The sequence below is a fragment of the Cheilinus undulatus genome, linkage group 21 (genome assembly GCF_018320785.1).
Source record: "Cheilinus undulatus linkage group 21, ASM1832078v1, whole genome shotgun sequence".
In the NCBI taxonomy this organism is placed as follows: Eukaryota; Metazoa; Chordata; class Actinopteri; order Labriformes; family Labridae; genus Cheilinus; species Cheilinus undulatus.
This window is the reverse complement of record NC_054885.1, coordinates 33,921,797-33,935,146: the sequence shown is the minus strand read 5'-3', so window position 1 is coordinate 33,935,146 and position 13,350 is coordinate 33,921,797. Positions and strand designations below refer to the sequence as shown.

The window sequence follows — 13,350 nt, the reverse complement described above, 5'->3', positions numbered from 1 at the left end:
TAGTCCCAGTAGTGCTGGTCTTCAGCAGTTGCTGTCTATTTGCTCTGTATATGGTGTTGAACATGATATGAAATATAATGCCAAGAAGAGTTCAGTGATGATCTTCCGCACAAAAGAGGATCAGATGTTGAACTTTCCTGTGTTTAAACTGTCTAACAGTAGTCTTGAGGTCTGTAGTAAAGTTAAATATCTTGGGCATTTTATCACAGAAAAATTGATGGATGATGATGATATCTACAGACAATGCTGCAAGATTTATGCACAAGCAAACATTCTTGCTGGTAGGTTTGGTTTTTGTTCAGATACTGTTTAGTTGTCTCTGTTTAAAGCATATTGTATGCCTTTGTATACTGCACACTTATGGACAAACTATAAGAAATCAAGTATGCGAAGGCTACAAGTAGCCTACAATGATGCTCTGAGATTACTACTGAAAAGACCAAGATGGTGCAGTGCAAGTGAGATGTTTGTAGGTGCAGGAGTTAATACTCTACATGCTGTATTAAGAAATCTTGTGTATAAATTCATGTGTCGACTTGATTCCACTGGGAATGAAATTATTTTGGCCTTAACGAACATCAAACATAGTGCTGTTAAATACATGTCTCCACTATGGAAACACTGGTACAGATGCCTGTTTTTAGTGTAATTTTATTTTTTGTGCTTATATTGAATCTGATTCATTAACTTATTGTGCCGTCACGGTAACATGCATGTATTGTTCTGTCCTTTTTATGTGTTTTGTATTGTTTTGTTTGGTTTTTGTTCTTTTTTATTCTCTGGACCTAGAGTCTGTAATAAAGTTTTGAATTTGAATCAAATTTTAAACTGGAAAAATATAATGTATACAGTTAAAAAAAAAAATCGAATTAAACATGATAACCTGGAACCCAAAAAGTGAAACGTATGTAAATGTCCACAGAGTAATAAGTGTATTAAAAACAAACACCGTAGGCTGTCGGTCCTCCATGTCCACGTCCAGCCACGGCCACTTCTCCCTCGGCTCCGCAGCTTCGGTCGCGCCGGACCAGCTCCCTCTACACCTCGCCTTCCAGCTGTGAATGGTCCCGACTTTTAGCCACCGCTGGAGTTGAGGCTTTCGTCTTTTTCATACTGAAAATAAAAGTGTGTTTCTTTATTCGGTTCTCGCTAGCGTTTGTAAAGCTATACTGTGTTAGTTCATTGCTAACTAGCCGGCTAGCTGCTAGCATCGTCCTTGTTTGGCTGGTATAAGCTATCTGAGCTTCGTTTCTGAAAAATATTCAAATGTGAGATAGCAGGATGTAAATCCCTAAGCTTATATTTGAATTATATTTAGACATTACAAAGCTTTCTTACCTTAGAATCGGATACGGTCATATTCATCGCTCCATCTGTTGACAACTGTCCGACGCCATGTTGATTAAAACTAGATTGTGCGCGAGCTTGTGGGAGGGGCTAACAGGAGTGTGGGGAGTGAACTGAGAGAGAAACAGGCCGGGAGGGGCTGTGCTGGTTTTCAAATCTCAAACTAGCTGGCTGTGTGCCAAAATCTTACCAACAGCACCTTTAATAATAATAATACTAATGATAATAATTAATTATTATTATTATTATTTATTTATAATAATATTCAAAAAATGGCAACATGCCGACTTTATCTCTTTAATTGCTTGTGATTTACAAACTCATCACATTTACTTTAATATTTCAAAATAGCAAACCAAATAGTTAAAAATACTGACTGATCAGTTTACTGTTTGAATAAAATGGAAATGAGAAGAAATGAGATTGTGATCATAAGTTGAATAATAAAGTTTTCATGTCTGTAATATTCCTCTGTTCATCCCTACTGCCTTCCGTTTATCACACGGATTATAAGTTTGACTGAATTTTACGGTTTAAATCGGGGCTAGTAAAGTTACAGTCAAGTTATTCACTTGCTCTGATGAGCGGTCAACAGGAGCGCCACTTTAAATGAAGTTTACGCAAAGCATTGTGGATCATCTTTTCATCTCTCCTTTTGTAAAGGATGATGGTCCGGTGTTTCCTAGGCTAAAGGAGATAATAAAGGAAATAATGAAGCTCCTTTCCTTTTCAGTTGGAGAATTCCAACAGCCTTTATCATGGCCGACACTAAAATGCTTCCGGGTCGTTTCACTCAGTTAGGAACCTTCCTAAGCAAAATGGACTTTACGAACGCAACCTTTGTCAAGCAGAAATGTGGCCCAGTTCTGGTGAAACAGGCTAAAGCTATATCTGAGTATTCAGAGCAGGAGGCAGCTATGAAAGGACTGTCAGCGTGAGTAAACCCCGCCCATAGAGCAACGCTGTATGGATGAGCCATACATAATGTTAACTGGAGCTTTGTAAAAACAGCGGAGGCACCCATGACCAACAGCATTCAGTACAAGCAAACGCAACTCTGTAATGTATGCCTTATCCGAAAGCGTCGCTCACTGAGTCACTAACTGACGGACACACTCAGAAACAGAGCCATCTGTAGTGCTGCCCTCAGCGGTCAGCCAAAAATAGTGTGTTCCTTGGTTAGGTTGGTTGATGTGATGGCTTGACACTGGATGTGTTTTTTGTCAGATTGAGACAAGGTTGTATTTACTTGTGATTGTGTGCGTAAACAGTGAGTGGGCGATGCAAGTCAAATGGTAAAAAAAAGCATCTCGCTCACCCGCCCCCGTGCTTCGGCTTGACATGCCATTACCATCCGGCCATCAGGCCATTTCCAGATGATGCCAAAGTTACACTTGGATTTGTGGCGGCGTTAAGTGGAATCGAACCCGCGGGCTTTGGATCCCAAGACGAGCGCTTTAACGCGAGAGGCCACCGAAGTGGCATTTGAAATAGGCGAAAGAAGGCCATTTATCTCTTCCATACGAGTGCGTATTGACAGTGACTGGCTGTGTGTTTCGGACAGCGTCTGTCATGTTTGGCTGGAAACCTTCTCTGTCATCACACGCACTTTCACTTGCCCGCTCGCCACTTTTTCTTCCTTGTTTCCCGGTTGCCGCCGCCATTCAGCTCACAATGGCGCTAAGTATTGTCTCCGGGCTCCACAGATATTCACCGACAAAACAAGGTAACAAGCGTAACATGATATTTTACAACAAAAACAACTTAGCGCTTAATGCCTGCACAACACGCTAATGCCGATGCTAGTCCAATCAATGGGCCGTGGACGTTTGCTAACCTGCCTAGCAAATCGCTCCTGTCATATAACATCAGTGACATCATATTAATACATCTTTTATTCATCAACTATTACATTCACCTTTTCAAAACGTTCATCCCATATCAGGGAACTGACGATCCATGTAATACTTGTACAGTGTAATGACAGTAACCTGCATATCGTGCCTTATGCTAGTTAGATAAACCAGTGTTATTGTCATGCAAGTGTTTGAAGTTATCGGCGAGTCAGACTTGACTTTCGGAGTAGTAGTATTAAAATAAGCTGTTCATTTTAAACTCTCGATAGCGATTAATATGAGTGTAGAGACGACGATAAACCTGTAGGGGAGAGTGGGGTGAGTTGTGCCAGTTTTTACTCAAAGTGACTTTAAAGTGAGGCCATAACAGTAATTCCTCCAACTGAAGTACATACATATATTCCAGGATGTGGTGCATCCCTGGGAACATTCACTTTGGATCTGAAATGAACTGTTTAGGAAATATAGCTTTTGGGAAAAAAGTGGTCTCGTGGTGCAACCTGCCCCTGGTGCCCCGGTGCACTTTATTCTTATATGTTATTCTAACATATAAGAATAAAGTGATTTAGGCCATTTTCTGAACATCCCATTGTGACTTAGTCCACTTAAAAACTGAATAAAACTGCCCTTTAATAACAGTGCAAACTCAGAACTGAAATCAGTGTAAGCTAAATTAAACAAATTGCAGGTAAATCATACAGTGATGAGGCATGCCCTTCTCCTCACTTCTCCAGCTGTTCTTGGCCCTTCTTTGCTGGGTTCTAGGTGTGTAGGTCTCAGTGTGTGGTTGTGTGGATTTGATAGGGTGGGCGTGTTGTTGTCTTGGTATGTGGGACTGGGGCTGGGTGTGTGGGTCTGGGTGAGAGGGTGTGTGGGTTAGGGTCTAGGTCTGTTGGTCTGGAATTTGTGTCTCTGGGTGTGTGGGTCTGAATGTGTGGGTCTGGGTTTGTGGGTATTTGGGTCTGGTTGTGTGGATGTCAGGGTTCGGGTGTGTCTGTGGGTCTGGGTTTGTGGGTGTGCCACTGGCGCAACTTAACCCAGGCCCTTTGGCACAAATCCCCCCAGCCCCACCATTTAAAAAGAAAATGGCATGATCCAGCAGTTTAGAGCTAACATCATGCTAACTGTTTAGACTCATTGTGTAGCCTGCTAAAGCACTAAAACATGTGTGAAATGTTTTCAAGTTGTTTATAATTGTTCAGACACAACAATCAAAAATCCTTGATCATAGAAATTTTACTTTGAAAGGAAAAAAACAGTTTTTTGAGCTAAAATGTGCTTACCTCTCATGCCATGTGTCTCCCTTTTATGCAGAATGAGTAAAATGGATAGTTCTTCAAAAAATATCTGATGACATGACCAATTTCTTCTATGGTTTTCTATAAACAAGGGGTGGCACTGCTTCCCCTTTGGCACAAATCACCCCACCCTCCCCTATGTGTTTATCATGTTTGTAAGGCTTGACAGCATCTTAAATACAGCTATTTTAGCTGTGGGGGGTTACTGTTTTTCTTAATCTATAACAATCGATGATGTCTTTTAGCAGAATAATGCTTTTTTTTGTTTTGTTGTCATTGTTGTTGTTGTTGTTGTTTTGTGTAAAGCTGACAATAATGACGGTTTAAACAGAGTGGGGTTTTAATTGTGTAAGGTGATGTCCATAAGTTGTGTGTTATTTTAATGGCATGCACATAAATCAGCGTTTTCCCTTTACATTAGAAGATGACTTCCAAAAGTCACAAGGCTATGGGGGAGGGGGAATGGATGTCTGGCCTCCAGAGGTGTGCTGCCTCAGGTGTCTGGCCTTCTGATGCTGGAAACATGCCTCCCCTTTCGGCGAAAGAAACGGTTGGACCTCTTCAATAAGGTCAATCATGTTAGTTGAGACACTTTAAAGAGGTTGATGTCACACTGGAATGCAACATTTGTACAGGAAGTTTCTAGAATAATCAGTCAGATCAATCAATAGAGAAATGGGCTAATATTATTGTGCAGATTCTAAAATGTCCTCTACAGTCCTGTGGGCAAAGGAGTCTTTTTGGAGGATAGCAGACATGCACATGTGGATTTGACATTTTGAAGGTCCAAGAAACATAAATGAAAATGTGTGAAAAACATCCTTTCTTGTATATTTGACTTATTTCCATTTCTATTTTGTCCAGGCTGTGAGCACAGCTGTGACATCAGCAACAGTGTCCTCCACATCCTGGACAGCAGCTCAGAGTCCCCAGAGGAGGCCGGCCCTTACATTGTCAATGGTAGTCTTTTCCTCTTATCAATCTCATTTGCTGTGAACTATGAACAATTTTATACATTTGTAAAAGTGCTTTGGTTTTGCTTAATGTTAGTGAATAATTTCTGCTCACATGAATTACCTTTTATCCTATTAGATGGTTCAGAGACTGCAAACTAACAGCTATAAATAAGTACAGTTGAATCAGCCTTTGCAGTCTCTTTCTCTTGTTTTGATTTCTTGAAGGTTTTTGCCTCTGGTCTTTTGTATTGCATTTTTTAAAATTCAAAATCTTTGCATCTTCATTTGTTGTTTGATTTTTTTATTATTATTGTTATTGTTGGTATTATTATTTTGTTACCTGACATTTTTTTATATCTTATTTTCAAGGAAATGTGTGTTTTTTCTGCAGGTTTGCCCTAATTAACAAGTTTCCTATTTCTTTTCTGTGGAATATAAGCTATTTCTAATCCAAACAAAGTTAGAGCTTTCAAAAAATATGTTTTCTCTGCATTTTAATTGATGGTAACTTGTCCTTTTTTTTACAGCAATTGTCCAGCTCTACCACTGCCACCACAACTTCTGCCTCTTCTGCCATCTCCTCTGTCTCCTTGAGTCCCAGCCATGGACCTCCCAGCCCTGCTACGTCCTCTGTGAGGACTTCACCAACAGGAGCTCCTGCAGACACTTCCTCTGCTGTTGTAAGTTTTACTTGACAGTGAAGTTCAAATTGTTGTCACTTTATTTTTAATCTCCTGTTTCATGTTTGTTGGAAGTGTGGTGACGTGTGATGTTTGTGTTTTACTTAGGGTGCTGGTACGCCTGCTCCTGCGGCTCATGGTGTGGATGTTGTACAATCAGTGGAGGGTCTGCGTCCGTTGTCCAGCATGTAATGAGGTGTACAGTCTGTTGCCTCACATGTCTGGCAACCAGCAAGATATGTGTCACCATATCTCCAGGTTGCTGGCACAGCCATGGGCGCTAAAATGGCTCCCAGTTTTGCCTGTCTCTTTGTTGGTTTCCTAGAAGAAAAAATTCTATATGATTCACGAAAAAAATCCCCTTTCTCCTTTTCATTGTTTCCTGGAAACGTTACATTGATGATGTATCTTTACTTTGGAAAGGCTCTACCCCCAGTCTACTTCAATTTTTACAGTTTTTAAATGACAATTATGCAGGTTTAAAATTCTCATTTAACAATAGCCTTGAAGAAATCAACTTTCTGGACATAAATGTCACAAAAATAGATAACATCCTCTCTTCCTGCCTCTACACTAAACCCACAGACCGTAATACACTTCTCCATGCTGCAAGCTTTCATCTAATCCCTCTGAAAAAAAGCCTACCAGTCAGCCAACTGGTTAGAGTAAAAAGAATTTGTACTGCTTCAGAACAGTACAAGAAAAGCAAAGCAGAGATACTCTCCAAAGTCTGAGAAAGAAATGACCTAGAGCACTGGCTTGCTGATGCCGAAAAGAAGCTTGACTCTGAAAGCAGGGAGGACTATCTAACAACTGCTAGAACAACCAAATCTAACCCCAAACTTTTTTGTTGTGCTACATTCTGTCCCAAAACCAAAAACATCAAGAAAATAATCCTTAAACACTGGCATACTCTATAAAGTGATCCTACCCTAAAGAAATACTCTCCATCAACAACCCATGGTTACTTTTAAAAGAGGCAAAAACATCAGGGACTGAATTGTACGGGCATGTCAACCACCACTCCAGACCAAACAATCCACTCCAGGGCAATTTTACATGTGGAACCTGCATTAACTGCCAATACACCAAAAATCTTAAATATTTTAATCATCTAATCACTGGGCTCAGAATTAACATTAATGATTTTATCACTTACAAATCAAATAATATTATTGATATGATAATGTGTCCCTGTGGTAAAGTTTATATTAGGGAAAGGATCACAGAACACAGAAGTGCTATCAAAAGAAATGACACCACCAGTACTGTTGCCAGACATTTTAATGAATTTAGGCACCCTATATCCTCTGTATTTTTCTTAGGCAAAGAAGCCATTAAACCAAGTTTGAGGGATGGCAACATACATCTTGTTAGGAAAAAGAGAGAAGCCTTTTGGATTTTTTATTTAAAAAGTTTATTTCCAGGGGGGATGAATGAGGATTTTTCCATCAATTAGTTTTTATAATTATCTCTAAATTGGGGATCTTTATTATTTTATTTAGTTTTTTTTTTAGTTTTTTACTCTAAAAGCTTTCATCTCCAAACTAACTTTCTATTTTTCTGGTTTTATGATATCTGTTTATCTGTCCTTCTTTAGACGGTTTTACTGATGTCTTCTAGCTTTTCATAAAATCGTGGAAACCAGGATGGGCTGCCACGGTTTCAGCAGGAGGTCCGGCGTGCCGGGCACAGAAGGCTGGATCGCCCCTGAGGTTTTTAGTGAGGACTGCAAAAAAAACCCAGTGAGTGAAAAGTAGAGCAGCAGCAGTGTCGTAGGGTTGGTTTGCAGAAAAGAAACACAAAATTATATAACTGGATAAGATGTTGAATCACAGAATTTAAAAGTCTGATGATACTACCTTAGTAGAATATGAGTCACAGCAATATTTAAGTAAGAGTTGTTTTTTGGGTATCCCAGAGCCACGATTTTCAACCACTATTGTGGCACATTAGTGTGCTGTGAGAGATCATCAAGTGTGCCATGGTAAATGATCCAATTCCACATAATTCGTCCAGAAAACTGCTAAGTTGCTGCAAAGAATCAACCTGTAATACAGCCTTTGTTAGGCATCTGTGCTTGCACTGTGATGGCAGATAAATTTAACATCTAATAAACTACTCTTCTACACCACCAGGTGGTGGTAGGTACTGCAATAATAAAGACATTGTTAAATCAAAACAACACAGTTGGTGATGCATGCTACAAGAGCTTGTTACGTGATTTGATTATTAAAGCTGTAGATACAGTACCTATAGAAAGTATTCACCCCCTTGGATGTTCTACACTTTTATTGATTTTATTAATCAATCATGGTCAATAAAAGTGCAAAACATTTCTTTATGTCAGAATTCAAGGTAATATCAACTAAATTAAAATGTGTAAGGTAAAACTGACTAAATATTCACCCCTTTCAAGTTAGTATTTAGTAGAGTCACCTTTAGCAGCATACACAGCACTGAGTCTGTGTGGATAGGTCAGGCAATAGGTTTGCACATGTGGACACTGCAATTTTACTCCATTCTTCTTTGCAAAACTGCTCAAGTTCTGTCAGGTTGCATGAAGATCAGGTGGGAACAGCCCTTTTCAAGTCCAGCCACAAATCCTCTATTTGATCAATTTCTGTGTAGCTTTTTCTGTTTGCTTCAGGTCATTTTCTTGCTGGAGGATAAGTCTTCTCCCTCTATTGCAGACTAAACTAGAAAAGCACTCAGAGAGCGCAGACCTCCGCCATTAGCCCTATCTCCCAATAGTGAAGAATCCTTTAAAAACATTCCTGGATCTAGACGGTGATCCAGATCACTCCCAAAATCTAATTTGATGATTACTCCCTCCCCGGTAGGGTGGAGACACGTGAGGCAAAGCATTGGCTTCGCTATGTGTAAAAGTCATGGCAGAGGGTGAATATTCCTCTATTCCTCCCAGCGTTGTGAGTATTCTTGCTACAATTCGCTGTCTTTCTCTCTGTTACGCTCCAACTCGTCTCCTTGATCGGGCGTGCGTCCTTCAAACTCTATAAACTCCAAAACTTTGAATAAGTTACTCATGTCCGCCATCTCCTGGTGTAAAGTGGTAACAGCGCAGACCCCTGCCATTAGCCCTATCTCCCAATAATACAGAATGATTAAAAAAATTCCTGGTGTCAGACGGCGATCCAGATCAGACCCAAAATCTATTCAGTTCTTCCTTATGCTATTTCTGACATTTCCTGAAAATTTCATGAAAATCCACCCATGACCTTTTGAGTTACATTGCTAACCAACAAACAAACAAACGAACAAACCCACTCGATCACATAACCTCCTTGGCGGAGCTAATGATATTGTCCTCCTATATTTTGCTGCAGTTATTTTACCCTCTATCTTTACAAGCTGCTGAGAAGCATCTCCACAGCATGATGCTGCCACCACCATGCTTCGCAGTGGGGATGGTGTGTTTGTGGTGATGTGCAGTGTTTGGTGTCTGATGACCAAAACGCTCCATTTTGGTCTCATCAGAGCAAAGAACTTTCTCCCACTTGATCACAGAGTCTCCCACATGCCTTTTGTTGAACTCTGGTCCAGATTGAATCTGAGTTTTCTTCAACAGGGGCTTTCTCTTTCCTACTCTCCCATAAAGCTTTGACTGGTGAAGAACAGTTGTTGTCTGCAGAGTCTCTACCATCTCAGCTGCTGAAGCTTGTAACTCCTTCAGAGTAGTCATAGGTGTCTTGGTGTTCTCTCTCACTAGTCTCCTTCTTGCGTGGTCATTCATTTTGTGAGGACGGCCTGATCTAGGCAGGTTTACACATGTGCCATATTCCTTCCATGTCTTTATGGTGGATTTAACTGAACTCTGGTGGACAGTATCCATCTCCTTACTTACGACTCATAATTTTCATTGACCTTTTCTCTGAGTTGCTTGGAGTGTTCTTTTGTGTTTATGGTGTAATGGTAGCCAGGAATACTGATTGACTAGTGACTGGACCTTCCAGACACAGTTGTCTTTATACTAGAATGATTATTACAGAGGGGTGCAGATTCTCAGCATTAAGTTAGTGAGTTTTAGGTAAAAATGCATGCTATGATGAACATTTTTGAAGCGTTTTATTTTCACCTAGAAGCTGCAGCTGCTGTGTTTGTCGCTATTTTGCAATGCAGTCTTCAACTACCAGCTGCATGTTATTCCACCTCAGCGTATCTGGTCTGCTGTTTGGGTCTGTGGGCTTTATCAGAGACGAAAATAACAAACTAAAAAGCAGATTTGTGTTAATTTTATACCACTCTGACCTTCTGCTTTCTGTCCCTCTCTCTCCCCGTACAGACGTGTGCTGTTGACATCTTCTCTGCTGGTTGTGTTTTCTACTACGTGGTGTCTCAGGGAAGCCACCCATACGGCAAATCTCTGCAGAGGCAAGCGAACATCCTGCTGGGATCACACAACCTGGATCACCTGCAGACTGACAAACATGGTGAGGAATAAATCTAAGCTTTTTATTCTCTGATGATGCTTGTATGTACTAACTTTTCATTTAGAAGAGACCGTTGCCTAAACCTGTATGTTTTTGTGCTATAAATTAGGAGACATTGTAGCCAGGGATCTAATAGAGCAGATGCTGAGCATGGAGCCACAGAAGTGGCCTTCAGCTGAGAGCGTTCTCAAACATCCTTTCTTCTGGAGCCTGGAGAAGGAGCTGCAGTTCTTCCAGGTTGCCTTTTTCACATGCATGTCTTTTTTAATTATGTGGATCCTTTTTTTAGGCTGCTGTTGATGTTTTTTTGACAGTCTCTGCAAACACTTGTGTTTTTATACACTAAAGGTTTGTACTTATGGACTGCATTTCCTTATTTAACATTACAGTGCACTAGATTTGTCTGAGTGAGTTTATTTCTGTCATATGTGTAAAAATGTTCTTACGTTTTTTGTGTCTGCTTGCAGAATGTGAGTGACAGAATAGAAAAGGAGCTGCTGGACGGACCAATCGTGAGACAGCTGGAGAGAGGAGGGAGGGCTGTAGTCAAGGGTGACTGGAGGGAGTGCCTCTGCAGACAGGTATGACACTGAGGATGAAGTTTTCTATCTTTAAAAACCAGATCTGTAGTTATAGATTTTTACATGTAGATGTAGAAGCTAGGCCACTTCATTACTGCACACTAATGAAGAGTATGTACAACAACAATGGGGCTCTTATCTGTGATAACGGTTCACCTTTTACAGTTCCTGCACATATTAACCTGAAATACAAATGTATAAAATCTCTGATACATGTTTGAGTCTATACTTAAAGAAACAAAACAATATTTTCATTTCAAGATAATATGATGAACTACTGGATCGTATTGCTGATGCATTTGTTTAGGCACTTAGAGCAGCAGCATTACTAAAAGCAAACCCAGTTACAGAGCCAGTAAGTGGTTGGATTTCCTTACATGCAGCTCACCAATAAAGTCTGAACCCACCTTCTTTGAGAAATCATGTTTCAGAAGTTTCTTTCTTCTCCTTTTAAGGAGAGACCTAGCAACGCTTGGCTTTTAACAAATCTGCACTACGGTGATATTTCGGTGAACTTAATTCCTCTTAAATGTGAGAAAATCACATCAGATTTAGAGGTTTTTTTGGCCTTATACAGCTGAAGTGTGCGTGAAATCGTGGTATCCAACTTATTTTCTACCGTGGAACTGAGACTCATTAGATGGACAGAGCTACTGCAGGGAAAAGGAAATGACAGACTTTACATTGCAGAAAAATAAACCTGGCTTACTGTAGATGTTGAACCATAACCTCTGTCTTCTCTGAAACTAAAGATAATCCACCATCATTCCCAGAGGTAAAGGTCTGCCAGATTGACAATGGCTGCTGATGGGTCCAGAGATTGTTTAGATTCAAGCTCTTAGCACCCCTTTTGTCGCTTGTACACTTTAATCACTAGAAGTTCCATTCCTCAATTGAGCTTAAAGGCTCTGGCAGGCATGATGTGTCTTTGCATTAAATGTGAAATCACGCTGCCACAAAAATAGCAGGAAGCAGCAAATTTAGCCTTTTGCTCCTTTCCTGCATCTTCACAGACTGATTGTCACACCCACAGCTGTTTTTTTCTTCTGCACTAGAAGTAGCTTCATGCAATCATGCAAATCACATGACGTTTATAGGGTGTGTTAGGAATTTACCTATCTTATAATAGTGAATGATGGTAATAAATTTGGGATTCTTATTAAGAAATACTGTGAACATATGTGGCTGCACACAGTGTTAATACCTCATTTCAGGAATGTGGATATTTGTGGACTTGGCTTGTATTCAGACTTTGGGCCATTGTTGTCTCTGTTGTTGTGTCGGTTTTACCACAACACCCCTGACCAAACACTGTCCCTACCTGTCATACCCTGTACATACTGTTTCTCATGTCCAGGTCAGGTTCATTTCTGAGGATGTGAACAACTTGCATGCTAAATGGAAACAGGGGTGTGTGGTAGCCATTCTTCATGTGTGAATGCATAGTTAACAGCAAGTTTATCTCCGGCCTGAGCAATATTGACTTGCTTATTCTAAAGCAACTTTAAGCTGCAAAAATATGTAACATTTTACACCAAAATGCACAGATATATCATTAAAACTTCTTCTTTTCTTCTTGTCTGTTCATCTGCTCCGTAGTGATGTGCAGCTGACAGAGGAAGCGATCTGCCGTTACCTGATCTGTAAACCGATGACCACCAAAGACCTGCTGACTAAGTTCCAGACAAAGCGCACAGGTTTGAGCAGTGAGCAGACTGTCATCGTGCTGGCACAGCTCTCAACCCAGAGCGCAAGAACGTCAACGACAAAATGCACTTTTACCTCACAGAGTAACCAAGCTGGGAAAGAGCTAGAAATAAATCCAGGTGACACGTTTTTGGAAAACTAGGAATTGGAAAAGAAATGTTTGCGTCAGGAAATGCTATACTCTTACCTGGATGGCAGTATTAAAACAGATTTTTTTGGTAGCTTGTTTCTCATCGATATCTCACATAATACAACAGAAACCTGTAGGATGCCAAGTAAAAAACAACTCAGCATCTGTATGGTCTCTGTGTGCAAAGAGTCAAACTCAGCTTGATGAAAGAAAAAAAATGTTTTTCTTTTCTGATAAAACTTAAAATGCATATCAGTGTCAGGCTTTTCTCTTTGTATTCCACCTGTCTTTAAAATTGGCTTTGAAGCTGCAAAGAAGAGAAAGTGATTGCTCGAAAATACTGA

General features: G+C 40.2%; 1 protein-coding gene across 1 annotated transcript; it reads left to right on the top strand.

Annotated features, from left to right (window-relative positions):
* Positions 1-2,951: 2,951 nt before the first annotated feature.
* LOC121503745 (serine/threonine-protein kinase/endoribonuclease IRE1-like) lies at positions 2,952-13,142 on the top strand. The gene is made up of 10 exons (XM_041778287.1): positions 2,952-3,073; positions 4,923-5,070; positions 5,366-5,461; positions 5,985-6,137; positions 6,246-6,395; positions 7,738-7,882; positions 10,441-10,588; positions 10,698-10,825; positions 11,056-11,169; positions 12,769-13,142. Exons 6-10 carry the CDS (start codon positions 7,787-7,789, stop codon positions 12,769-12,771), a joined length of 489 nt encoding a protein of 162 aa, XP_041634221.1. The 5' UTR covers positions 2,952-3,073; positions 4,923-5,070; positions 5,366-5,461; positions 5,985-6,137; positions 6,246-6,395; positions 7,738-7,786; the 3' UTR covers positions 12,772-13,142.
* Positions 13,143-13,350: the final 208 nt, after the last annotated feature.